The 27,544-nt window shown below is 37.4% G+C and overlaps 1 protein-coding gene and 1 pseudogene across 2 annotated transcripts; one reads left to right on the top strand and one right to left on the bottom strand.

Annotated features, from left to right (window-relative positions):
- Window positions 1–305: 305 nt before the first annotated feature.
- LOC137090522 (uncharacterized) lies at window positions 306–10,141 on the top strand. Of its 2 annotated transcripts, XM_067454478.1 has the most exons (8): window positions 306–417; window positions 5,323–5,452; window positions 6,583–6,738; window positions 7,014–7,370; window positions 7,944–8,108; window positions 8,387–9,131; window positions 9,245–9,507; window positions 9,585–10,139. In XM_067454478.1, the coding sequence occupies exons 2-8, from the start codon at window positions 5,401–5,403 to the stop codon at window positions 9,869–9,871; spliced, it is 2,025 nt and encodes a 674-aa protein (XP_067310579.1). In that variant the 5' UTR covers window positions 306–417; window positions 5,323–5,400; the 3' UTR covers window positions 9,872–10,139. The 2 variants fall into 2 exon arrangements, with proteins under 2 accessions (XP_067310579.1, XP_067310578.1); XM_067454477.1 differs by lacking the exon at window positions 306–417 and having other exon boundaries at window positions 5,036–5,452; window positions 9,585–10,141.
- A 3,404-nt stretch (window positions 10,142–13,545) lies between these two features.
- The window catches only part of LOC137090822 (uncharacterized), a 39,369-nt pseudogene continuing 25,370 nt past the window's right edge, over window positions 13,546–27,544 (bottom strand).

Raw genomic sequence — 27,544 nt, 5'->3', positions numbered from 1 at the left:
TCTGACGTGCAAAGAGTAAATACAGTACATACCACAGAGACGGACGTCCTGCTGTTGCCGTTTCTCCTGTTCAATTTATTTCAGCCTCCGAATGATTCTGGATAATTATCTGTATTAGCTGAGATAGCCATGAGTTTCTCCACGCTTGAGGTCGTCACCGCTTTGCGCGCTCGTGATTCTTTAGCTCCGCCCACACAATACGCCTCCAGGCGCTCGGTTTTTCCCGGAAAGACTTGGTACAGCCCATATTTCTTTTATAAATATAATAAAACTAAAGACTTTTCGGAGATATGAAGGATGCAATACTACTCTATAGGTACTCAAGATTGACATGAGATTGACTGAAACTGAGTGTTTCACCCCCCCTTTAAGGACTACAACAAATGACTGGTGGGACTACAACGAGCTTCTTCACAGGTTAGTGACATCACTAACCCTAAAATTTACATAAACCCCGCCCCCGGGGACACACAACAAAGGAGGTGGGCCCATGTTGGGCTGCTTTATAGAAGAGGAAGGGTTGTTGCAGTCGAGCACATCTGGGAGTCTACTCAAGCCGTCACATCCGTCTTTTCACATTTATTGCAAGTACATAACACAAATGCAATAGCATGTCATGTCATGAAGCCAGATGACAACATAAGTTGTAATATAATGTAAGATTATCTATAATAATTAAACTAAACTTAGTGTCAGCCTCAGATGTCATATCCACGGACCGTTGTATGATCTTTAGATAATAATTTTACAAATACAGAGAGAATCAAGATCACATGATCTGTAACATCAGAACTGATGAAGCTTTTGTTTTACTAATGACCTGCAGTTGAAATTGATCTCAAAACTATTGAGCTGTTAGCAAGATGATTTGGTTATTATAAGCCTGTAGGATTGATGTGCTAAGTCCGCACTGACGGTTTCATGGCAAGAAGATGAATCAATAAATCAGCCAGTCAATAACCAAATAAATACGTATAGATACAGTAAACCAGTCAGTTAAACATTGGCAATGACTGACAGCGCTAGTGTCACTTGATATGATTGATATTTGCTCCAGTCAGACAGGGAAAGCAGTCAAACGCTTTAAAAGAGACAGACTTGAGAACGATTGGCTCATTTTAAAGATTTTATAATTATGTTTTACTATCACAATGTTCAAACATGGAGCCTAGGCCTATATTATGGAAGAGGTCATAATATGGCTTTATTATCCATTAAAATCCATACTTCATTAAAAGGATTAGACAGACATTTCAGTAGAAATAAAGTTATTCAATAAAATCTTTTCCTTCAGGTGTGTTTATTCACCAGCGGAGAAACCCTTAAGATGAATGGGAATGATCTCTCCTGCTGTTACAGAGCTCATAAATATAGTAAAATTATGTTTATAATGGTTTTCTGTCATGTGTTTATCTGTTTAAATGATATACATCATTGTAATTATCTATCAGTGTTGTTAAATCCTGTATATTTTAGGTTAGTGCGTCCTCTGCTGGTCAATATGAAAGTCACAAGCAGAAAGATCTTTTTTCTCCCACTGAAGGAATTCATATGAAACGTTTACATTTTTAGGGGATCTATACCTTTAAATGAGCTTCTATATGCATTATATAGAGAGTTATGTGCATCTAATACCTTGAAAGTATCATTGCCACTAAAATCAATGGAAATGATGGGCTCAATGTCTCTCTCTCGTGAGTTGAGCAACAGTCCGGCCAGAGGGCACTGATTTATAGATCTCAGAACAGCCTGAAATGAGTCCATATATTATATTATAGACTATAACAGCAGGTTCTCACCTATCATTTTTTGGAGAAAGTCATAATTTGCGTCCCAGATCCATTGAGCGATGCTCCTACAAATGCTCTTCCAGAAAAACCACATGTGGAAAACATCTTTACTCACTATAGTGTACTTATTTAAATTGTATTATTGATTCATTTCAATCTATTTATCATTTGAATAATTTTATATTTAATTAAAAAAAATGTTTTTTTTTATAAATCTGACAAAAATAAATGATGTGTTTTGTATTTTGTAAATGTTCTTAACCCATTTGCATATGGATTTTAAATAAATTGTTATATTCTGCCCCTGGGTCAAGACTGACCAAGTCAATAAGAGGGTTCATTTTATTTTTATATTATTTATTTACTTCAGAAAACTAGACCCAAACAGTGTCCTCCTCCCTCAATAAAATATGGCAACTTTCAACATTCACATATTAGTTCATTCACAATTTACCAGACATAAGATGAGAAGTCAAACACCAAATATTAAGATAAATAATGCACATGGTTGGCATTTATTTATCTTATCAGTTTTGTTTGGTCCATAATTTATACAATAGTTTAATAAATTAAATTATAACACACACACACACACACACACACACACACACACACACACACACACACACACACACACACACACACACACACACACACACACACACACACACACACACACACACACACACACACACACACACACACACTTTTACCTGAGGCTTCAGTCTTCTTTAAAATGAAAAATGGTTTTGTATTTTTATTAAAATACACCTTGTCTTCATATAGAGTGCTTTTTTTGTCACAAATATTTATTATTTGAACATATAACCAACAAATTCTTTAGAATGTAAGGGAAAAAGGAATTAATTGACTTGCTTTTAAAATCACATGCATCCATCTTCTGGTTAGAAATGAAATTTACAGTTAGGCCTACCTATGGCAAGCCATGTATTCATTCATTACCTTGATATCATTAATTGAATTTCAACTAAAAACTCAAATTCTTGATATCAATAATTGTATTTTCACTAGTGAAATCACCATTCAAAATCAATTGTTAATATCAGGAATTTAATTGCTAACACTAAAAATTTTATTTTTTGTTATATCAACAATTCAATTACCACTAGTGACAATGTCTGATCATGAATGTGATTGTTAAGAAAGCCATTTTAGATATCTTAAATTAAATTGATATCAGGAATTGAATTCTTAATATAAGAAATGCTAATTGTTGATATCAACAATTCAGTTTGAATGGCAGCCTATGGGGGCATTTCACTAGTGAATTCCTGATATCAAGAATGAGAGATTTTACTGGTTAAAATTGAGTTGTTGACATCAATAATTAATATCCTGTGAATTAATAAAAGTCAAGACGCCTTGCCATTGTTACCTGAGCTCAAGCTATAGGCCTACACATTTTTAATAGTTAAATGTGTTGCCTAGTATTAGATTCAGGGTGCGTTCACACTTGTCATGTTTGGTTCGATTAAAACGAACCCTGGTGCGGTTGCTCGTTTAGTGCGGTTAATTTGAACATATGTGAACGCTGCCACCCGAACTCTGGTGCGCACCAAACAAGCGGACCGAGACCGCTAAAAAGATGGGTCTCAGTCCGCTTCCAAACGAACTCTGGTGCGGTTCGATTGATATATGAACACAACACGGACCAAAGACATGTAAACGGACCAAAAACCAGACGTAATGTCAAGATGCGACGCATAATACAGCTGATTTGACGACGCGGAAAGATCGGTGTATCCAAAATGAGTAACTTTAACGTTAGAGGGCAAACGTGTAGCAACGAGGAAGTGCCTCATCAATATTTGGTCCGACGAGCATGTTTCGAAAATGCTAGAAAAAACACACAAAAAGCACACCTGGCTCTTCTCATCAAAGTTCCTGTGTTGCCCATTATTAGCAGGTACAGACGACAGAACGGCCGTCTCTTTTCTGCACAACGGAGGAAATCCTGGAGCTGTTTTGAATGTTTTGAACATTTTATGAGCTCTTCATGAGTTCTCAGCGGGTAAAAATAATGCCACATGTACACGCATAAAATGATCGCGTTTAATCCGGCACACAGCATTGTTTTGAACATTTCATGAGCTCTTCATGCGTTCTCTGGTAAAAAATAATGCCATATGTACACGCATAAAATGCCCGCGCGTGTAATCCGCACACATCATTGTTTTGAATGTTCGGTAAACGAGCTCCTACGTCATATAAGCCGACCAATCAGGTTGTGAGCGTCTCCCTGTGCCTTTGGTTCAGTAACTTTAGGTTCGCTGTTAAAAATGCCAGTGTGAACGCTAAGCGGACCAGGACTATATGTTTTGTTTTTGTTCTTTGGTCCGGACCAAACGAACCAAACAAACCGAACTACAAGTGTGAACGCACCCTCAGTGTTGAAAAAAAAGGATCAAAAATGAAGTTTCATTTTGAAGATTTAAAACAAATGATATATAGCCTACATAATACCCTTTTTTCATATATTTTTCAGAAGATAGTTCATTCTGTAATTGTATCTCTTCCATTAGTAATTACTTAGTAATTTTAAAGAAAACAATGAGATTATTTGGCACACATATTTTGCAGGGAACGCAAATGTTTACAAAATCGTTATTTTGTGTAAATTTATTTGGAAAACTTTAAATGAAACGACACCGCAATATTCCATCCTATTGTTTTAAATGGCATTTGGGTAAGGGTGTTAAACGATCTTCAGAACAGAATTACTTCAGAAATACTTCATACTCTTGGCCTTTCAGAAGCATTAACATGATCATGTTTTATCACCACATTTTAATTCAGCCTTCAAAATTACATTTGGTTAATTTTTTTTTTTATAGTGCTACCTACATTCTATGATATTGTGGCTCTAGAGAGTTTGCATCGCAAATACTGCCTGAAATATATTGTTATTATAACCCATCTCTAAAGTGATTGAAATCGATTCAGTCTGCAACTTTCAATCAATCCGTTACTGTGGCAACCATGGAGCGTCGTGTATGATTGCGTCACAGACAGCACTTGCGTCACAGACGGCACTTAAGTTACTATAAACACTCACCCGCGGTTTCTTCAGCACAGCGATAATCCGAGCGATTTTGAGCTACACATCTGACTACCGATATTTTACAGCAAATAACCTACCGACACTAACTTTAGAAAAAACTTTACAAGCACCATCATTTCATACAGAGACTACTATATTCAGCACGTGCATACTCACAGATTATAGACTCAGACTGTACAGTCACACACATTGTGCTGTGCATCACAAATAGTTTTGTACATCTGACCTGATATCACCCGTTTCCGTTTGATTTCGTTTAATCAGCATACAAAAAAAATGTCTTCAAACTCGAACTTAAGAGAAGTGTCTCTGGAGGTGTATGTGAACGGCGAGCTGTGCTGCATTGACAGTGTCTGGGTCCCGGATGAGGAGAATGTGCAGGTGGACTTTATGGTCACCGACGGCATCTACGAGCTCCTCGGGTGCTCACCGGGCGACATAACCGCACAGCTGCAGGTGGACTCGGATGAGTGCCTGTCAGTCACTCGCGCTGCTTTAGAGGGCGAGGATCTGCAGATCGACATCGATATGATGAAGCGCCCAACCTGTACCTGTACAACCCCCGAGGACAGCCCGACAGGTGAATGCTCAACATGCACCTCTCACAACTTTATATAACTTACTGTAATCATTATGATGAGCACAAATTATAACAATAACTGTTTTCATGAGATAATTTCTGCTTAAATGAATAGCCTACATGATTTGTATTGATGTGCATTGTTTGCCTATAAGGGTTGGTTTTAAGATTTGATTGCTGACCTATTTAACTGAGCTCATGAGACCTTATGAAGCAGGGAGATGTCTGAGATCATGATGTACCAAGAACTAGATATAAAACTAAAGGAGATTTGCAGAGGGCTCCGAAATAATGGAATAGTTTTCCAATTGATATTAGCACATCTGAATGTGTGTCTGTTTTTAAATATCCTCTGAGAACTGCAGACGTGCTTTTAGTATTCACTGATGTCTTTTGTGTAGTTTGGGTTTTTGATATTTGATATAGTTTCTTCATAGTGTATAGCTCTTCATTATGTATTTCAATGATTGTGGTTTTATTGTTGTGGGGGGTGAAGCAAACTAGACAGTGGGTGTGGTGTCAGGCCTCAAAGAGGTGTTTATTTACATAAATAATAATTAATTGTTCAAAATGGGGAATAAAGTGTCAAACAAACAGAACGATCCAATCTGGTGTTCTCGGTGTGCCAGGGAATTGCGAAGCTTGGAATAGGATGGGTCCAGGTAAAGGACGGGGACACACTTAACGACTAACGCCCCTGACAGTCTGCAAAAGCATCCTAAGATCTTGCTCATAAGTTTCATACCCCTAGCAGAATATGTATTTCATTTTATTTTTTAACAAAATAAGAGGCATCTGGGATCATAAAAACAATTCAATAATTATTTTCTGAGAAGTGTGACAATGCAGACAGTTGCCAGTTATAATGTCCAATTTTGAGGGGGAAAAAGACTAATGATTTTTCTCAGAATTGAGACTTTATAACAAAAAAAATAAAAAAGGTATTTGTGACTTATCTCACACAGACTTTATAGCATGCAATTGTGAGTTTAAATCTCGCAGTTCTGAGAAAAAAAGTCAGAAATGTAGGACGCAAACTCACAATAGAGAAATGTCTTTCCAGTCAGACTAATAATTCATGTCTAATCTGTGGTTTGAGATGTTTCTAATAACATATTATTTAATTTCAGAAAGTACCACAGAGTGGATGGTGAGAAAAATTAGTGGATTCATCCAAAAGCTTTTTTGGATGGATTCGGCTCCTGAACCTGAACCTGAGGTGAATCTGGTTACTGTCCGCTGGCCAGAAGAAGGGCCAGAGAACGAAAAGAACTGCCCAAAAAGAGGTGAATGTCAACTGAGCATTTGAGACGCAACATTACAATGGCCATGCACACACTGTGAAGTTTCAGGAGTGACGACCCGACCCCATTTAACATTAATAACAAAAAGTTGTTCCGTACACACTGCGTATAGTTTTTGTAAATGCATAAATTACTGAACTGAGTGTGCAGAACGAATGAAATGCAAACGGAAATTTCTTTCAAGCTGGACTAATAATTCATTTTTGTTTAATGATGTTTCTAATAACATATTTGTTTTCTTCTTTTTTTTACTAAAGTGATGAAGAAAATAAGTGCTTTCTTCCAAAAGTATTTTCCAATCGATCCGGCTGAGCCTTTGTGTGATCCTGAGATGGAACCTGAAATGGATCTGGTCGAACCCAAGGATTTGTGTGTCCCAGATGCAGTCGTTCCTGAGACTGAACCTGTGTCTGTAGAAGGTCAGAATGTAAACGTCAGTGGTGATATGGATGCTGAAAAAATTAAGAAAATGAGTGCTTTCTTCCAAAAATATTTTCCAGTGGATCCGTCTGAGCCCACGTTTGTCCCGGAGACTGAACCTGTGTCTGCAGAAGATCAGAAGGTGGATGGCAGTGATGGCATGAAGGCTTCTCCTGAAATGAGCGGCCCAGGAGGTGAATGTCAACAGAGCATTTTAGAGTCAACATTACAATGTCTACGCACACACTGTGAAGTTTCAGGAGTGATAAATGCATTTAAATGCAGGAGTGAGTCCCCAAAATGATCATTCCATGTGTGTACCGATCACGACTCGCTCCTGAAACTTCACAGAGTGCATTCTTGCAGTGTTGCCATGTTCACTTATTATAAGCAGTTTGTTTTTATTTTCATTTTTAATTAAGTTTGGCTCATATAGCAATCAAGTTTATGCCGTTTTTAATGTGTACTGGTGTAATGTTGATGGGTTTTTCAGCTGATTTGCTTGAAGATTTGTCAACACTAATTAGTCAAGGCTGGTCTTATCATCTATCATCTTTCATCGTACATCATTAACAACTAGTTGTTCAGTTCGGTTCCAGCACTGCGTATAATTTTTGTAAATGCAGTTGTCACTCCTGTAAATTACTGAACGGTGTGTGTACAGAATGAATAAGATGCCAACAGAAATGTCTTTCCAGTCAGACTAATAATTCATGACTAATCTGTGGTTTGAGGTGTTTCTAATAACATATTATTTGTTTTTTCAGAACGTACTACTGAGTGGATGGAGAGAAAAATGAGTGGATTCTTCCCAATGCTTTTTGGGATGGCTCCGGCTGTTCCAGAGCCAACTCCTGAACCTGAAGTGAATCTGGTTAGCGTCGACTGGGCAGGGAACAGCAGTGGGATCAAAAAGAACAGCCCAAAAAGAGGTGAATGTCAACAGAGCATTTGAGACGCAACATTACAATGTCCACACACACTGTGAAGTTTTAGGAGTGACGACCGCATTTAATGTAATTTAACAAGTAGTTGTGCAGTTCAGTTCCGACACACTGCGTATAGTTTTTGTGAATGCGGTCTTCACTCCTGTAAATTACTGAACTGTGTGTGTGTAGAACAAATGAAAAATGACATTTCTTTCAAGTTGGACAAATAATTCATTTTTGATGCTGTTTCTAATGACATATTTGTGTTCTTCTTTTTTCAGAAAGTACTAAAGAGAAGAAAATAAGTGCTTTCTTCAAAAAGTATTTCCCGTTGGATCCGTCTGAGCCCCCATTTGTCCCAGATGCAAGAGTTCCTGAGAGTAAACCTGTGTCTGCAGAAGGTCCGGACGTTCACGTCAGTGATGGCATGGATGCTTCTCCAGAAAAAGTGAAGAAAATGAGTGCTTTCTTCAAAAAGTATTTCCCGTTGGATCCGTCTGAGCCCCCATGTGTCCCAGATGCAAGCGTTCCTGAGAGTAAACCTGTGTCTGCAGAAGTTCGGGAGGTTAACGTCAGTGATGGCATGGATGCTTCTCCTGAAAAAGTGAAGAAAATGAGTGCTTTCTTCAAAAAGTATTTCCCGTTGGATCCGTCTGAGCCCCCATGTGTCCCAGATGGAAGCGTTCCTAAGACTGAACCTGTGTCTTCAGGAGGTCTGGAGGTTAATGTCAGTAATGGCATGGATGCTTCTCCTGAAAAAGGAATGACAATGAGTGCTTTCTTGAAAAACTATTTCCCGTTGGAGCCGGCTGAGTCCTTGTGTGTCCCAGAGACCAAACCTGAATTGGATCTGTTTGATTCAGATGACTTGTGTCTCGCAGGTCCAAGCAGTTCTGTGCCAAAACCTTCTGAGCAGGAACAATCTCCAGAAGAGCACTGTTTGCTATTAGAGAAGCGAATGAAGGGCTGCACACAGCGTCATAGACCTGTCACTGCGGTCTGGAACAACATCTTCATTGGAAATGAGTAAGTCTACAACACATTTACACTAATATACACCATGAATGAACAGGGTATATTTCTACATTGTAAATCCTCTTTAGTGAAAGGCTAATCTAGGCTGTTGTGTTCTTGTGCAGAGAGATAGCAAAAGACCGAATGAGACTGAAGGAGCTGGGTATTACTCACGTCCTGAATGTGGCTGCAGTGAAGACCAAACTGAGGGTGTTGTTGGGAGTGCCATGGGAGAAAGACCTGAGAGAAGCCGTTAATACAGGGGCGAGTTATTACAGAGGAATGAACATCTCTTATTGTGGCTTGCCTGCATCGCAAGGTTCAGACATCAGTGGATACTTCTACAAAGCTGCCAAATTCATCCAGAAGGCCAAGAAAAGCACAGAAAGTAAGATCTTTTATCAAGTGTTCTAGAGTGACAAACTGTTTGAGACTTTTTTAACTTGTGTGTTTTTATTTCCACAGATAAGGTGTTCATTCACTGCACAGACGGTGTCAGCTACGCCCCTACATTTTTTCTGGCATACCTCATGATCCACCATAACATGACTGTGGAGGATGCCATTGATAATCTCATCAAGGTGAGATACATCAAGCCTGACACAGAGTTCCTGAAGCAGCTCGCTGTCCTCAATCGGGATCTTGAGCAAGGAAAACAACAGCTAAAGGACACACAAGCAGGCAGCCAAAATGAAGTCCTGAAGAAGATGCACACAATTACAGACCTAAGCACAAACACAGTGTGCGAGTGAGTGAGAGTGAGTGAAATCAAATAGAAAACAAAACAACGGTGTTTGTCCTAAATAAACTTTTAAGGAACACTGAATATGTGGCAATTAATGTCTTATACAGTTGTTTGTTTAACTATATGTTAAGTTCCTCATTTATTGCTAGTGTATTTATGCAACTAATGCATAATTCTGGACCCTTCTGGCTAAAGTTTTACCAGTGTTTTAAAGGGTTAGTTCACCCAAAAACTAAAATTAGATGTTTATCTGCTTACCCCCAGGGCATCCAACATGTAGGTGTGTTTCTTTAGTCGAACACAAATTAAGATTTTTAACTCTAACCATTGCTGTGTGCCAGTCATATAATGGGGTGAATAGGTAACAAGTCTATGAGAGGAAAACATACAAACAAAAATACATGCTTAGGCAACATGCACAAAAACCCTGCTGCTCCTGACGACACATTGATTTATTAAAGGCCCACTGAAGTGCCTTGACACGCGCCGCATTATTCAATGTGTTGACATAATTTCCCCTTAAACCGCTCCAGCTGTTAGCAGCTCCTCCCCTTTTTTGAAACAGCCAATAGCGTTTCGTTAATATACAGTTTGACTAGAGCGCAAGAGCGGACCTTCCTGTTTGGTAAAGCCAGTTTCCTCTAACACTGTTTACCATCATAATCTCCTCCATATCACTTTGAAATGCAGCATTCTGTGCAGAATTCAAATGGGTCGATATGTTTGTTGTCTGCGCGGACTCGCGCATATGATCCGTGCTGCGCTCTCGTGTCTGTAATCTAAATTTAGACCAGAGCCATTGGGGTGTGCGCGGCTGCGGTGCGTTAAACTAACGTGAAAACAGACTTTATTCACCTCAAATTAAAGCATATTTACACTGAATGGTTTCCTATCACATATATAGTGTGCTATGTGCCTTTCACCATGTAGAAGTTAGTAAATGTGTGTTAACAACTCATGACCGATTTCAGCCTTAGCTTCGGCAGGGTAGGGGGCGGGCTTTAGATTCTAGAGCGCATTTTGATTGGACAGAAGATTTGATGAGAAAGGGAAGTCTGCGATGATGTCACCAAAATCTCAGATTCGTTTGAACAAAAGTGGGAGACTGTAAATTTTGAATGCTTATATCTCCTAAATGCAAATTTTGTCATAGTTTTGTAACATACCAGCTTATTCATAACTTTAAGGCTAAAAAACTTAATTTTGATTTCAGTGGACCTTTAAGACATGAACCGATCGGTTTCGAACAGCATTTATGTTATATTTTTACCTCATATCCCGACGAGTCTCATCAAGTTTTCCCATCGGCAGTAACTTTCGTTAGGTGAGGTCAAAACCGACGCGATCATAGATATATACCATGTAGAATTCTCATTTGATCGATCTGTGCAGGCACAAATGAGAATCTATCTATATATCTATATATATATATATATCTATATATATATATCTATATATATATATATATATATATATCTATCACTTGACCTCACCTAACGTAAGTTACTGCCGATGGGAAAACTTGATGAGACTCGTCGGGATATGAGGAAAAAAAATAACAACATAAATGCTGTTCGGTTTCTCACAGAAACCGATCGGTTTGTGTCTTAATAAATCAATGTGTCGTCAGGAGCACCGGGCGTTTTTGTGCACGTTGCCTAAGCATGTATTTTTGTTTGTATGCTTTCCTCTCATAGACTTGTTACCCATTCACCCCATTATATGACTGGCACACAGCAACGGTTAGAGTTAAACATCTTCATTTGTGTTCGGCTGAAGAAACAAACAGACCTACATGTTGGATGCACTGGGGTCAGCAGATAAACATCTAATTTTCATTTTTGGGTGAACTAACCCTTTAAGTGTTTTTTTGCTCTGTAGTGTCGATTGTTCTGGGTGGTTTGGGCATTGTATCAGGGCTCAGTAATGAGCATGACCTGCTATCTGGGCCCAGTGTGAGAGTTTTGGCCCGTTAGGAGACCTGTCTCTTGCTTTTTGTACTGCGGTGCACTGAACATTTCTTAATCATTGATTTTGTTCTATTTTGGAGAAAAAAAGAAAAGAAAAACAATAGTTTTTCTGTGCCCTTATGAAAAAGCAGCACACAACAACTGTATTGAATAGACTTATAGAGTAAATAATATAAAATATAAATGAAATAAAATACCACTTAAAAGGCCATTTCCCCCCATCGTTAAACTAGCATAAGTGGATTCGGACATCCTAAGAGCACCAGCACCATTCACTTCAGACCACGAGCTAAGATCATTAAAATTGGGCTCAATGTTTGTTTTAAATTGCATCTTTATATCTAGAAATGTGTAATTACAAGACATACAAGTTTCAATAGAAATTACATGAATGTAACATTTAAGGTTGCAATGAAGATAAATGAAGATACAAATTGTATCAATTGGAATCAGATCAAACTATTCATGAAGTCAGAGTTAAAATTAGATATCAATAATTAAGTGAACTTCACAGAAATATCGAAAAGGCTTACCTGCAGAATTCCTTCAACCAAGCTGTTAGATTTTGTTTTTGGGCTGACAGATGGACCTTACACTTATAATGTTGAAATAGCTCCTAGGCATAAGAATTAAAAAAAGAAACCCTGCACAACGTCCTGAAAGGCAGTCTTTTGAGTGTTTTAGCAATGCCCTTAGAAAATAGTGTCTGAGAAGAGGTGGCTGATCTTTCTGTCAGTGCGACTGACGTCTGCTTAAAAGAGTTGGTACTGAAAGAGTTAAAAAATTCTAAATTAAGAGTTACGAAAGTGTGATATCAGTTTACTTTAAAGTGGATGGAGTTGGACGCGAGCATTAAAGCTACCACCGAACTTGATGTCAGCCGAAATTGGAGGATGGTTCCCCCATTCTGAGAAAAGGATGCTGAAACATATTTTTGTCATGGAGAGTTGATCTTTCCTTAAAGGGATACTTCACTGCCTTTTCATATTAAACTATGTTATTCCCTTAACTTAAACGAGTTGATACATCCCTCTCTCGTCTCAGTGCGTGCACTTAATCTCTCTGACGCGCGGTGATGATCTGATAGCATTTAGCTTAGCCCACTAAGCCCAGTTCATTCACTATGGAACCAAACAGAGATCAAGTTAGAAGTACCAAACACCTCCACGTTTCCCCTATTTAAACACAGTTACACGAGTAGTTGCACGATCAAGTATGGTGACAAAATAAAACGTGGTACTTCTCTAATCGGATTAAAAAGGAGAACTATAATGTATGGCGGATTAGCACTTCTGAGAGTACTTCGGCTTGGCGCAGTAAAAAGTCCCGGCCGAAACATCTTGCCTCACATCTCCCTATTGACAGAAATGAGAGTGAGGGGGAGATGTGAGGAAAGATGTTTCGGCCGGGACTTTTTACTGCGCCAAGCTGAAGTACTCCCAAAAGTGCTAATCCGCCATACATTATAGTTCTCCTTTTTAATCCGATTAGAGAAGTACCACGTTTTATTTTGTCACCATACTTGATCGTTCAACTATTCGTGTAACTGTATTTAAATAGGGGAAACGTGGAGGTGTTTGGTACTTCTAACTTGATCTCTGTTTGGTTCCATAGTGAATGAACTGGGCTTAGTGGGCTAAGCTAAATGCTATCAGATCATCACCGTGCGTCAGAGAGATTAAGTGCACGCACTGAGAAGAGAGAGGGATGTATCAACTCGTTTTAGTTAAGGGAATAACATAGTTTAATATGAAAAAGCGGTGAAGTAACCTTTTAAATTAGCCCAAAAACAGTTGGACATTGCTACTGCAATGTGTGATTACTGGTAAGGCACAAGAAGTCTACGTGCTGTTATCAATGAAGGAATCTGCAGATTAAGGTAGTGAAAGCTGCTTTATTAAAGTCTTATGAGTTAGTTCCAAAAGGGCGTATAGACACAATTTCAGACACTTTTTTGAAGCCTCCCAGTCAGACCTTCGTTGAGTTTGCACGCGAGATAGATATATTGTTGGTGCGCATCTCAAAGACTTGTAACAAATAAGAGTACTGATTTTGGTGAAAGCTGCTGCCTAGAGCTGCCTATATAAATGAACAGAAGGCAGATACACTCCACAAAGGTGCTATTTTAGCTGATGACTTATTTTTGATGCGTAACGTTGCGGTTAAAGAGCCATAATGGGATAGAAATGGACAGATGTTTTGGCCTCTCAAAATCACCCAGAAGTAAGCCTTTTGTTCTGTTTGGTGATCGAGTCTGTTTTTATTGTAAGAAAAATGACTTATGGTCATTTCAACTCTTTCAAATTTTTAAAAGAAGATCTCTAGGCTATACATGTCAGAATTTACATACATTGTGATATGTGATAACTCTGTTCTACATCATTATTTTTGTACAAACCTCACGTCTAATGAGTTATATCAGCGCTGAATGTTTCTAAATGTATCTGCATTATTGGAAGACCAGTTTCGATAGTCCAAACCAGCAGCCATTACTCCATCCTTTCCTGCTGCATCCTTTATATGTCACTGATATATACCAGCCTTCTCGCTCTATTTATGCTCCCATACACAGCATTCACCCGGTTTCTTACACACAACCTGAGGACACCCTTTACATTTCTGATCAGGAAGCAAGTTTGAATCCAATGTGGGATCACATGCATCTTAACAAAAAAAAACAAAAAGAAAAGATTAAAACATTTATGACAACAAAACAACAATTAATGCGTGTGCTTGTGTGTGTGTCCTACATTTTTGTGGACCTGGTTCAATCCTGATCTCCCCTCCATGATCCATGCTATAGAACAAAATATGTCATACTAATTTTATAAATACCAAAATACACAGTTGGATCAGTTTTTGCTTCATGTCTTTAAAAGCAATGGGAATTTACTTTCTAGAGCAGAAAGAACTTTTGAATTGATGTTTTGGGATCAGAGACTTGAGTCTGTTTCTCAAATGCTGCTGTTATGAGTCACAAGCAGCTGTTGATCTGAATCAAGATTATCTTAACACACATCCTTATTTTGCAGTGTGTATATGTATAGTATGCATTATGTGCTGTATGCATATGTACATACAAGTTTTCGATGACTTTATAGCTCATATATGTAAAAACACAAATGACAGGATGATTGTTAGTGTTAAACATACTTGAGTTTGTCCAGTCTGTAGTTTGGATCAGAGAGCAGCTTGACTAATGATTGTCCTGGGTGATTGTAGCTCAGATCCAGCTCTATCAGGTGTGAGGGGTTTGAACTCAGAGCTGAAGCCAGATAACAACAGCCTTCCTCTGTCACCATACAGCCAGATAATCTACAAAAACATACACAACACCCACAGCAGTGTTCAGATTAAATTAAATGATTAACTGATTAAATATGCCACCTTTACTCCACTGATCATTGATAAAAGGTTAAGTTCAGCTGGAGCTCCTCCAGTATTATCTTGGAGTTACTGAGTTTCTCAAAAGTTTTACTCCATGTCACAGTGTTGATGGAGCAAGACAGATATCAGTTACAGTTTTGTCCATCCTCACAACTTTTACATTTTAACGAGTAAGAAAAAAAGTTAATATATTGTAATTTCTCGAATAAAAACATGTAGTCAATTAAACGCCAGGCCTCTGATAGTGGCCGGGGGCGTGATCAGCACGAACAAATAAAGGCCGGTCTCAAATTAAGGCCGGGAAAAATGTGAGGATAATCTCCTAAATGCCTTTCATTAATGTGAATTCAAGTTCATCGTAATGTTCAGTAGGGCTGTGCCGTGACGACTGACCGACATCATAATGGAGAGTAGTGATCGACCGATATTGATCTTTTATAACCGATACGATACAGATTTTTTGCATGTTTATGTGCCAATAGCTGATATATAGAACCAATATTAACTTATTGTGTTATTTCTGTTTTTTAAATTACAGCAACAGCACTGAACTGAGCTTTTTAACCCTTGATCGTCCCTCAAGTAGGGTTCACGTTTAAGTCCCTTGGGGTCAGATAGACCCCAAACATTTACAGAGCAATTGCATAAGGAAATATAAAAAATTGATATGGCAAACTATATATCATTTTTTTTTATTTACTTCTCATCTATTCATTTATGCTGTGTTTTTGTGGATATTTTGTAGTTTTTTACCTATTTACTGCACAATTCCTTAACTATTCCATAAATTGGCTCATGGAAAATTAATTGCTCAATTAATTGGCTCATGGAAAATGAATTGCTCTGTACATTGCTCTGTGTGTTAGGGATAGAATACTGCCATCTGCAGGTTTGTCGAAAAACGTTAGTATTTATTATTTAAGATCTTAAGTGCAATGAGCACATTATTCACTAGAGGTCCATATAGGGACTAATTTCACTTTCACTTCATTTTTCTTGAGACTTCAACTTCTCACAATTTTATGATATACAGTTTGTGAATCTATATTTAAACATTCTAAAATGTTTAAAAAAAAATTTTTTTAATTTACTTTAGAAGTAAATTCTAATAAAATATTTTTGTTGTTTTCTGATATATTTTGAATTATTTGCTTTTGCAAATTATTATACATACAGAAATGTCACAAGTTGCCACTAAAAGACTGTAGTCACATATTTATTTCAGAAAAATATTTATCACAAATGATTTATTTTTTAGAACAAGAAATTAATTTTAGAAATGTAAATAAAACACAACACAATAGAAAACAAAACAAAACAACAGCACCAATAAACAGTAATGAACAGGAGTGAAGAAGTGTGTTTGTTTGTGTGTGTGTGCGTATTAGATAGAAAGTTTGTTCCACTTTGTGTTTATGCTCTAGAACCAGACCTTGGTATAAATGTAGAAATTTTCTGATTTATACTTGATTTAGTAGATTTTTTTACAAACAAAGTGGGGAAAAAAAGCATTTTTTACAGTTTCCCATTCATTGCTAAAATCTAAAAAATGCCCCATACACTCGTTTTTGTGCGTGCGTGTGTGTGAGTGAACATGCTTGCTCCATATTGCATTTGTGCTCTAGTATTAGTTCTTCATTTATGTCTGAAAATTTTTCAGATTTGTCATTTTTGCTTATTTTATTTGCTATTTTCAATAAAAATACTTTCTGTTGCAGTCACATACATGTGTGTGTTTGTGTGTGTATGTACGTGTGTGTGTGTATGGGATAGAAAGTTTGTTCCACTTTGTGTTTATGCTCTAGGACTAGACCTTGATATAAATGTAGAAATTTTCAGATTTATACTTGATTTAGTTGGGGTTTTTTTTTACAAACAAAATGGGGGGAAAAAAGCATTTTTTTACAGTTTCCCATTCATTGCTAAAATCTAAAAAATGCCCCATACACTTGTTTTTGTGCGTTTGTGCGTGTGTGAGTGAACATGCTTGCTCCATATTGCATTTGTGCTCTAGTATTAGTTCTTCATTTATGTATGAAAAATTTTCAGATTTATGCCATTTTTGTTTTATTTTATTTGCCATTTTCAATAAAAATACTTTCTGTTGCAGTCACATACATGTGTGTTTGTGTGTGTACGTGTGTGTGTATGAGATAGAAAGTTTGTTTCACTTTGTGTTTATGCTCTAGGACCAGACCGTGATATAAATGTAGAAATGTTCAGATTTATACTGGATTTAGTTTATTTTGTTTTGACAATAAAAGTGAAAAAAATACTTTTTTACATTTTCCCATTCATTTTCAATGTGGGGTCAATCTGACCCAGAGGGACTTAAACGGTAAAACAAATTTTTACACACCTTTAGAACAACCAAATCAAGCCCAGATTTTTTTGTGCATGTTTAGATAGATTATTTAGGAAAAGTCCCAGAGTCTCATAGCCCTGAGATGAAGGGAACACTTTTTAAAAATTGAGTCTATCAACTCCCCATAACTATGAGCATAAATATAAGCATTCATTTTAAACTACAGTTTTAAAAGGTTTATGTGTTTAATCGACTAAAGAGTGAATATTCTCTGAAATATGCAAACATTGTAAAAGCTGATGAATTTGCGGGTTTGTTTATTTTTCTTAAAGTCAATCTCATCAAGTACGGTATCAAAATTAATGTTTGTGTCAGTCTATGAAATGCTGATGACAGAGCGCTGTTTTCATCTCTGTGTTTAACTTACACGTCTCGCGGAGATAGGCATAATAATTCATTTTCACGGAGCTGTAATCAATTCGATGTTTATTATAAAACATTGAATTGTTATATAATGTTAAATGTTATATAGCAGATGTTAATATAATTTAAGGAGTTTTAAACGAATCACTCTTGTTTACATACAGTGACTAGCCTATATGCTGGAGCAACAACTCAGTGAGAGAACGGCTGAACGCGACTTTAAATAAACATAGAAAGAGAAATAAATGGCGCTTTTATTTCCAACATGCTCTCATTCATGGCCGTTTTATTTTATTCATTAAAAGTTACGTCTTTATTGTGACATGACGGATTATGTTATCTGACTGACTCCGTCAGTGAGTTCGTCTCTACTTAGCGCCAAGTTTAAACTACATAAATATTCATATCATCTCATAACATCTTATTTGTGGTTATCACAATTGTGCATTACTGTTATGTTAAACAAAGTTTATTAATTAAGGGATGCAGGTTATTTTACCTTTGAACACAGCTGTTGACTAATCTCCCCTCAGTCCTTTAATGGTGCACTTGTATGCAATTCTCAAAATGTCCACAAGATGGTGCCATTTATCGGGAAATCCAATATTACAAAACCAATACCCGATTATTGGAAAATGCTTAAATATCGGGAAACCGATATATCGGTCGATCACTAATGGAGAGCAACCATCCTGATGCCACGCGCCCCGTTGTGAGTCTTGCGAGCGCAACACACACTAATCATGGACTCTTCTATAGTTAACCTAAAAACTTTGCAGGGATTGCTCTGTAAATTAAATTGAGAGTATAACTGATGCATATGACATTTTAAATAGGCTACTGTAGTCTATGAGAGATGTGACGTCTGTGAAAATACAGTGTCAGGCAGGCTACACAAATATTGATCTTCACAATATTAGCCTCTCGTCTTTTTTATGTCTTACTCTGCATTTAACTTAAAATATTTTATTTTATTTTTGTTTACAAGAAAACAGCATAGGCTTCAAAATAAACTATGTTGTTGAAATATTGTAAAGTGGTCATACGAATTATAGGCTACACAAACAACCTTTTAAAAATAATATGCAAAATAAAAAATGTAATAACTCATAATGAATTGAGAAAAGTGCATGCAACCTATAAGAAGCATGGATCAGTAATTAGTTGGGTCAGAAAAATAACAAAATTGTAGTTTTTAAGTATAAAAAAATTATGATGAATAATAAAAAATATTATTTAAAATAAAAAGTGCTTAAAAGTGCACAACTCTTCTCAAGTGGAAGGAAGCTTTTTCCCTCACGTGCAACCGATATATAGAAAGTGCAGAGTCATTAATTGGGTTAGAAAAAAATACTGTCAATGTTTAGCTTATCCAAGAATTTTAATTCTGCATTTACTCACTCTCATGTAGTTTTCTCGCATCACGCAATCATCTGAACGTCCGTGTTTACTACAGTATGTCGTCGTGTTAAACATATTCATCATATAAAGCCATTGTGTCTCTTCAGAAGACATGAAGACTTCAGAAGATTTGGATTAGACACTCGATTACTTATTTTTACGATGCCTTTTTGGCATTTTTTCATCTTTTAAGTTTTAGAGGAATGGACTTTAAAAAAGAAGAAAACTGAGAAATTGAAATTTTCAATTGAGAAATTGAAATCCCTCAGGTTTCATAAAGAATATATTCATTTGTGTTTGGAAGTTAAACGAAAAACGACATGATGGCGAGTAGCTACATATGACAGAATTTACATTTGTGGTAGCCTACATTTATTAATTTGTGTTTGGGTAAATTATACATTATAAATAGGCCTACTACAGCAAGATGAGCCTTGGATAAAATAACTATTTATATCGCAAATCATATCGTTTCCATCAACGATACATATAGTCACATTTTTATATTGTGATATATCGTTACACCACTAGTGGTTACCGATTAGGCTACCGTAATTCTGACCCAAATTGCTTTGTCGCTTTTCTGGCTGTTGTTATATACAGTGATATTTTTCAAATATTTCTTAAAAAACTCAATGATATCTGTCAACTGGAACACTATCGTTTTAATTTAAAACGGTTTATTTAAAGCAATTATTTTCAAACAGATGTAATTAGAAATAAAGGCCTGCCCCTAACAAAATCCTGCTTCAAATAAAAGCCTTTTCCCTTCTGCAGGTCAGGTAAATCAAGGCCATGTTCTTTATGTGAGGAATTACAGTATATATTTTAGGGATGCCACAATTCTTAATATAATATTGAACCTTTCGAGACTACATTCACGGTTCAATACGCACTTGTGAATTGCAGGTTTTTTGGCTTCTTACCTCAGTATGTTGAGTTGACAGTGTGGACTCTTGAGTCCATCAGAGAGTAGTTTCACTCCTGAATCCTGCAAATCATTGTGACTCAGATCCAGCTCTCTCAGGTGTGAGGGGTTTGAACTCAGAGCTGAAGCCAGAAAACAACAGCCTTCCTCTGTCACCATACAGTCAGATAATCTACAAAAACAAACACAACACCCACAGGAGTGTTCAGATTATATCAAATGATTAATATATTAAAGGTTAGGTCCAGCAGGAGTTACTCTACTTTTTCCATGGAGTTACTGAGTTACACAGAGATGTTTTACTCAACATCACAGTGTTGATGTTGCAGGACACACACACACACACACACACACACACACACACACACACACACACACACACACACACACACACACACACACACACACACACACCTATTTTAATATTTTTTAAATGTAATTTATTCCTGTGATGCAAAGCTGAATTTTGAGCATCATGACTCCAGACAGAGTGTCACATGATTATTCAGAAATCATTCTAATATGGTGATGTACTGCTCAAAAAACATTTATCATTATTATCAATGTTGAAACAGTTGTGTAATTTTTTTTAGGATTCTTTGATGAATAGAAAGTTCAAAAGAACAACATTTATCTGAAATATGAAGCTTTTGCAAGATTATACTTTTTTTTTAGACAAGTATAGGCTGTCATTTGATCAATTTAATGCATCCCTGCTAAATAAATGTATTCGTTTCTTTAAGTCCCCCCCCCAAAAAAAATGTAACTCTTAAAAACCAAAAATATTTAAATGGTAGTACAAAGTTACAAACCCTTTTTATTTCAGATAAATACTGTTCATTTGAACTTTCTATTCATCAAAGAATCCCCAAAAAATGTACACAACTGTTTCAACATTGATAATAATCATAAATGTTTCTTGAGCAGTAAGTCATAATATTAGAATGATTTCTGAAGGATCAGGTGACATTCAGCTTTGTATCACAAGAATAAATTAGATTTGAAAATGTATTCAAATATAAATTATATTTAATATTTTAATAATATTTCACAATATTACAGCTTTTTTTTTGTTTTTCTAATAACAAAAATGCAGCCTTGGTGAGCAGAAGAGACTTCTTTAAACACATAAAAAATGTTTAGACTGGTAGAGTATATATTTATTAGGGATGCCAAAATTTTCAATATAACATTGGACCTTTCAGTATGACATTCACGGTTCAATACACACTTGTGATTTGTGGGTTTTTCAGTTTCTTACTTCAGTATGTTGAGTTGACAGTGTGGACTCTTGAGTCCATCAGAGAGTAGTTTCACTCCTGAATCCTGCAAATCATTGTGACTCAGATCCAGCTCTCTCAGGTGTGAGGGGTTTGAACTCAGAGCTGAAGCCAAATAACAACAGCCTTCCTCTGTCACCATACAGTCAGATAATCTACAAAAAAATCCACAACATCCACAGGAGTGTTCTGTTAAAATCAAATTATTCATTTATTAAATGTGCCCCTCTCCACATATCATTGATCAAAGGATCAAACAGTGGCTTTCCCAGAATTTCCTTCATTTAAATGAAGAAAAGACTGAGTACATCCTGTTCAGCCCGGATTCATCCAGCAGTGCTTTTACCTTTGGACCTACGACACCTCAGTTTGCTCCGTCTGTACGTAACCTGGGCGTTATTTTGGACAAAAACATGCAGTATGATAAACAGATTGGTGCAGTAGTGAAGGCAAGTTTTTACCAGCTAAGACTTCTTAGTAAGGTCAAATATTTTTTGTCCAGAGCCGACCTTGAAAAAGCAATTCATGCCTTCATCAGCTCGAGGATCGACTACTGTAATGCCCTCTACACTGGACTAAATACATCTCTTATCAGTCGCCTTCAACTGGTACAAAACGCTGCCGCACGTCTTCTCTCTAACACATCTAAACGGTCACACATCACCCCTGTCCTCCGCTCGCTTCACTGGCTCCCAGTGCAGTTTAGGGTGGAGTATAAAATCCTATTGTTTGTGTTTAAGGCCATCCATGGTTTGGCCCCAGTATACCTCACTGAACTAGTAAAAATATATCAGCCAGCCAGGACACTCCGTTCCTCTGATCAAATTTCTCTGGTTACCACAACATACAGGTATAAAAAGTTTGGAGGCCGGTCATTTAGTGTTCTAGGACCTAAGTTGTGGAATGCACTCCCTGTGCACCTTCGAAACATCACGGTGCTGAGTATTTTCAAAGCACATCTGAAAACACACTTTTTTAATCAAGCTTTTGACTTTTAGTCTTGTTCTTGTTTGTTTGTATTTGTCTTTATGTTGTTGTTTGATGTTTGTTCTGGAAAGCGCCTTGTGCACCTTTTGGCTGCTGTAAGGCGCTATATAAATAAATTATTGATTGATTGATTGATTGAAAGGTTAAGTCCAGCTGGAGCTCCTCCATTTTGGCTGCTATTTTTTTTTTTAATATTTAGTATGATACTTTGATATAAAACTGACTTCAGATCAGTTATAATTATATATTTGACACAAGTAAAGCTGTTTGCTGAAATCATGACAGAAAAAAAAACAATTCGACACAAAAAGTGCAGCAAAATATGAGAATGAAATAATAGTTTAATTATCGCTTGAAGTATTGTTGTATTACCCTGCCACCTTGTCTATTGTTAATGCCTCTTTGTTACACATATTTAGCCAATGTGTGGAATATAATGCATTGCATACAATGCTGTTATTTATCTTTGTTTCATTTTTTCATTCAAGACATTACCTATACAGTATTGGCACTATGTGTGTGTGTGTGTGTGTGTGTGTGTGTGTGTGTGTGTGTGTGTGTGTGTGTGTGTGTGTGTGTGTGTGGGCGTGTAATTCCTACGTTATCCCCACAAAGATGGCAATATCCGAAATCCTTGTCCTTGTGGGGACATTTTTAGGTCCCCATGAGGAAAACATCTTATAAATCAAGGAGTTTTTTTTTTTAGAAAGTGAAAATGCAGAATGTTTCCTGTGATGGGTAGGTTTAGGGGCAGGGGCAGTGTAGGGGGATAGACAATACGGTTTGTACAGTATAAAATCCATTACGCCTATGGAATGTCCCCGTAAAACATGGAAACACTATGTTTGTGTGTGTGTGTGTGTGTGTGTGTGTGTGTGTGTGTGTGTGTGTGTGTCTGTGTGTGTGTGTGTGTGTGTGTGTGTGTGCGTGCGTGTGTGTGTGTGTGTGTGTGTGTGTGTGTCTGTGTGTGTGTGTGTGTGTGTGTGTGTATAGAAGTTCAATTAATTAAGGTGCTCAAGGAAACCTTAAAGTCCTTAAGAAGAATCTTGGAAACTTTGGGAAAGTTACAAAACTACATCAATCAAGAAAATTAGAACCTAACGAACTTTGGCAAACAACAGGAGTTATAAAGACTGAAGAGTTGATTGTCTCTATGGATACATATATGTCAGTAACCAGACACCTAAAAGCCCAGAGCTGTGGACAAGAAACCCTAAACTGAAGATAAGAAACCCAGAGCTGACTACACCTTTGATTTAGTGGGATTGGTGTAGTTTATATTTTAAATATGAAGTTATTTGCCTTTGCTGTATTTATTATTAAAGGAAAAGTATCCAATTAAAATAAATGTAATTGACTACAAAAACTGGCTACCAAGGCTTGATTATAGTCTTCTAGCTAGTGTTAATTTTAAAATGCTAGGTGTTAAGATCATAGTGAACACTACAAAATTGTACTTTATCATTCCAGTCCTTATTCATAGTATTCAGTTAAATACTCTGCCTGATTTCATGTCAAAGAAAATGTTCATGATTTCATGGAGGGATTCAAAGTTACTGTATTTAAGGAAAAAAAAGACATTCAGTTTAATCTCCAATCACATAAATTAATACTCACTGAGCTTTTCTGCAGTTCACCACAGCTGGCATCAGTCTCCTTCTACCCTCATCTGATGTGTTAAACTTCTCCAAATCAAACTCATCCAGCACCTCCTCTGATATCTGAAGCATGTAGGCGATTGTTGAGCAGTGAGATGGAGAGAGTTGATTCACGGAGTGATTCTTTGATTTCAAAAACTCCTGAATTTCTTTGCACAGAGTCTGATCCTTCATTTCCAGTAGACAGAGGAACAGATTGATGCATCTGTCAGCTGAGAGACATTCATCAGCCTTGATTTTATCTTTAATGTACTGTGTGGTTCTCATGATGATATCTGAGCTGTTCACTGTTTGTGTCAGTAGATCGTTTAAGAGTCTCTGATTGGACTCCAGTGAGATGCCCAGCAGGAACCGCAGGAAAAGATCCAGGTGTCCATTTTCACTCCATGAGGATTTGTGAACTGCTGATGTTAACAGATCATACAGAGAGTTTTTTTCACAGAGCTGATGTGTTTCATTCAGAAACGACTTCAGTGATTCCTCGTTCTTTACTACATGTGAGTAAAAGAGAAAGAAAGCAGCTAGAAACTCCTGAAAGCTCAGATGAATGAAGCAGTAGACTTTCCTCTGATGAATCACAGATTCCTCCTTAAAGATCTCAGTGCAAATCCCAGAATACACTGAGGCGTCAGTGATATCTATGCCGCTCTCAATCAGGTCCTCCTCATAGAACATCACATTGCCCTTCATCAGCTGATTGAAAGCCAGTTCAGCAAGTTTCACAATCATGTCTCTGTTGGACTTTAGAAGTTTCTCTGGATCTTTCTCATCATACTTCTGATTCTTCATGTTGATCTGAGTCAGCAGGAAGTGGATGTACATTTCAGTCAGAGTTTGAGGGATTTCTGCACTGGCATCTTGTTTCAGGAGCTTTTGAAGCACAGTCGCTGAGATCCAGCAGAAGACGGGTATGTGACACATGATGTGGAGGCTTCTTGATCTTCTAATGTGTGAGATGATTCTGCTGGCTTGATGCTCGTCACTGATTCTCTTCCTGAAATATTCCGCCTTCTGAGGCTCATTGAATCCCTGAATTTCTGTTACACGGTTGATGTATTTTGAGGGGATCTGATTGGCTGCTGCTGGTCTGGAGGTGATCCAGATGAGAGCAGAGGGAAGCAGCTCTCCTCTGATGAGGTTTGACATCAACACACCCACTGATGAAGACTTGTCCACATCACAAACTTTCTCATCATCTGTAAACATCTGTGTGATTCTGCTTTCATCCAGACCATCAAAGATGAACACAACTTTACACTCCTCATAAATCTTTAAGTCCAGATCTTGAAGTTCAGGATGAAAGTCCAGCAGAAGCCTGTTAAGACTGTACTGGTGATCTTTAATCAAGTTCAGCTCTCGAAATGGAAGCACAAACATGAAATCTACATCCAGATTGGCTTTTCCCTCAGCCCAGTCCAGAATGAACTTCTGCACAGAGACGGTTTTTCCAATTCCAGCGATGCCTTTAGTAAGAACAGTCTTGATTTGGTCTTTCTCCTCATGTACTGGTGGAATTAAGGGTTTAAAGATGTCATTGCAGTAGATTGGAGTGTCTTGTGTTCTGGCTGTTTTCTCCATCTGTAAAACCTCATGTTCTTCATTCACCCCGTCACTCTCTTCCTCTATGATGTAGAGCTGTGTGTAGATCCTGTTCAGGAGGGTTTGATTCTCTTCTAGTTTGATTCCTTCAAATAATCTCTCATACTTGTTCTTCATGCTGGTTTTGTGCTGGTCTTTGACTCTCTGTCTGATGAGGGTCTGACAGTCAGAGTCAGTGCAGGTCAGATCATCTCTCTTCACTCTGCAGAAACATTGATATAAACAGTGAAAACTTTGACAAATCAGTAATACAGAGATAATTTAAATGTTTCATCAAACTCTGAGGTCTAAGATGAAAATATTCAGTTCAGGCAGTGAAAGGAAAATTTACCAAAGTAGGAATTGTTTCTGCACAAAAATTGTCATATTTGGTATGTTTGTACTCACTCAGGGTCAGAGGTCACTATGCCTTCACTGAAATCAGGGGGAATAGGCAAAGATCCGTCACTCTTTATAGACACACAGCTGGGTTCTGGAGATGCTGCTCTATGTGTCTGAATATCATCCTCCTTTTTTCTCCACTCATAGTGACTCATTTTAGAGGTTGCACTGTGGAAAATCAGAACATGAATATAAAACATTTTACTTCAGATATATTGGGGGGGTTTAGCCTAGAAATCTAGACGCACCCTAGCGGCAGCAAATTTAATCTGCCCGCGAGTGTCGTCTAGCAAACTCTCAATACCCTTCTGAGCTGTATTCGCCTAACTCTTGCCGGGCCAATCACATCGTGTATAGAGTCGGTGGGCGGGGCCAAAATGATGACGGCCGAGTTGCGTTTGCGTGCTTATAGTAAACACAGAAACTGGCGAACGGCTGTCAAATCAGCTTTGACCGCGACTCTGGAAGACTTGGAGTTAAGCTTTTCTCTGAGAAAAGAGCAAAGAATAGCACTGAAGTCATTCTTAAAAAGGGAAGATGTGTTCGGAGTTTTGCCGACCGGATACGGCGAATGTTTAATCTATCAACAAGCTCTGTTTCACCTTCGTTGCTCTGGTTGGTGGCTATCCTATCAGAGGCAGACGGAGTTTGAAAGAGAACCGTTTATTGATTGAGCTGTCAATGGTGAGTTTCCAGACCAAACATCTTGATGTGGGTCTGGCTTGTTAGAGCTTGCTAGGGGGGGTTGATTCTCTTGTAATTTGATTCCCTCAAATAATCTCTCATACATGTTCTTCATGCTGATTTTGTGCTGGTCTTTGACTCTCTGTCTGATGAGGGTCTGACAGTCGGAGTCAGTTTTAATTTGTGTTCTGATCAAATCATCTCTATTTAAGCTGCAGAAACAAATATTTCTAACATACCAAACTCTAACATTTAATTATTTGAATTATTTTAAATAACTGAAATTGCACCACATTTTCAAATTTTTCAAATGGTATTTTAATTTAGTGTTAGGTTTCAGAAATTATCAGAAATTTCAGTGTCTTTGTATTTACATATTTCAGTGTTTTTTTGTTTGGTTTTTTATATACATTTTAGTTTCAGATGTATCTGACTCTTATTTATCACAATAGTGGTTTTAGACTCTATACTGAAACCTGCCTTAGATGCATGAAGTTTCTTTACTAACTACTGCTTTACACAGAAGCATTTTGTTTGATCCTGGCAAGCACTCATTGTAACAATTGTCAACACGCCATTTTGCTTTGCGGTGCTCACGTGAACAGTATCGGGCAATGGTGAGTCAGCGACTGATGTAGAACTAGGAGGCTCTTCGCTGCGGTAACAACATAAACTGT

This window comes from Pseudorasbora parva, chromosome 10, assembly GCF_024679245.1.
Source record: "Pseudorasbora parva isolate DD20220531a chromosome 10, ASM2467924v1, whole genome shotgun sequence".
Classification (NCBI taxonomy): Eukaryota; Metazoa; Chordata; class Actinopteri; order Cypriniformes; family Gobionidae; genus Pseudorasbora; species Pseudorasbora parva.
Note: the sequence above shows the minus strand (reverse complement) of the source record. Positions and strands in the feature narration are given on the sequence as shown.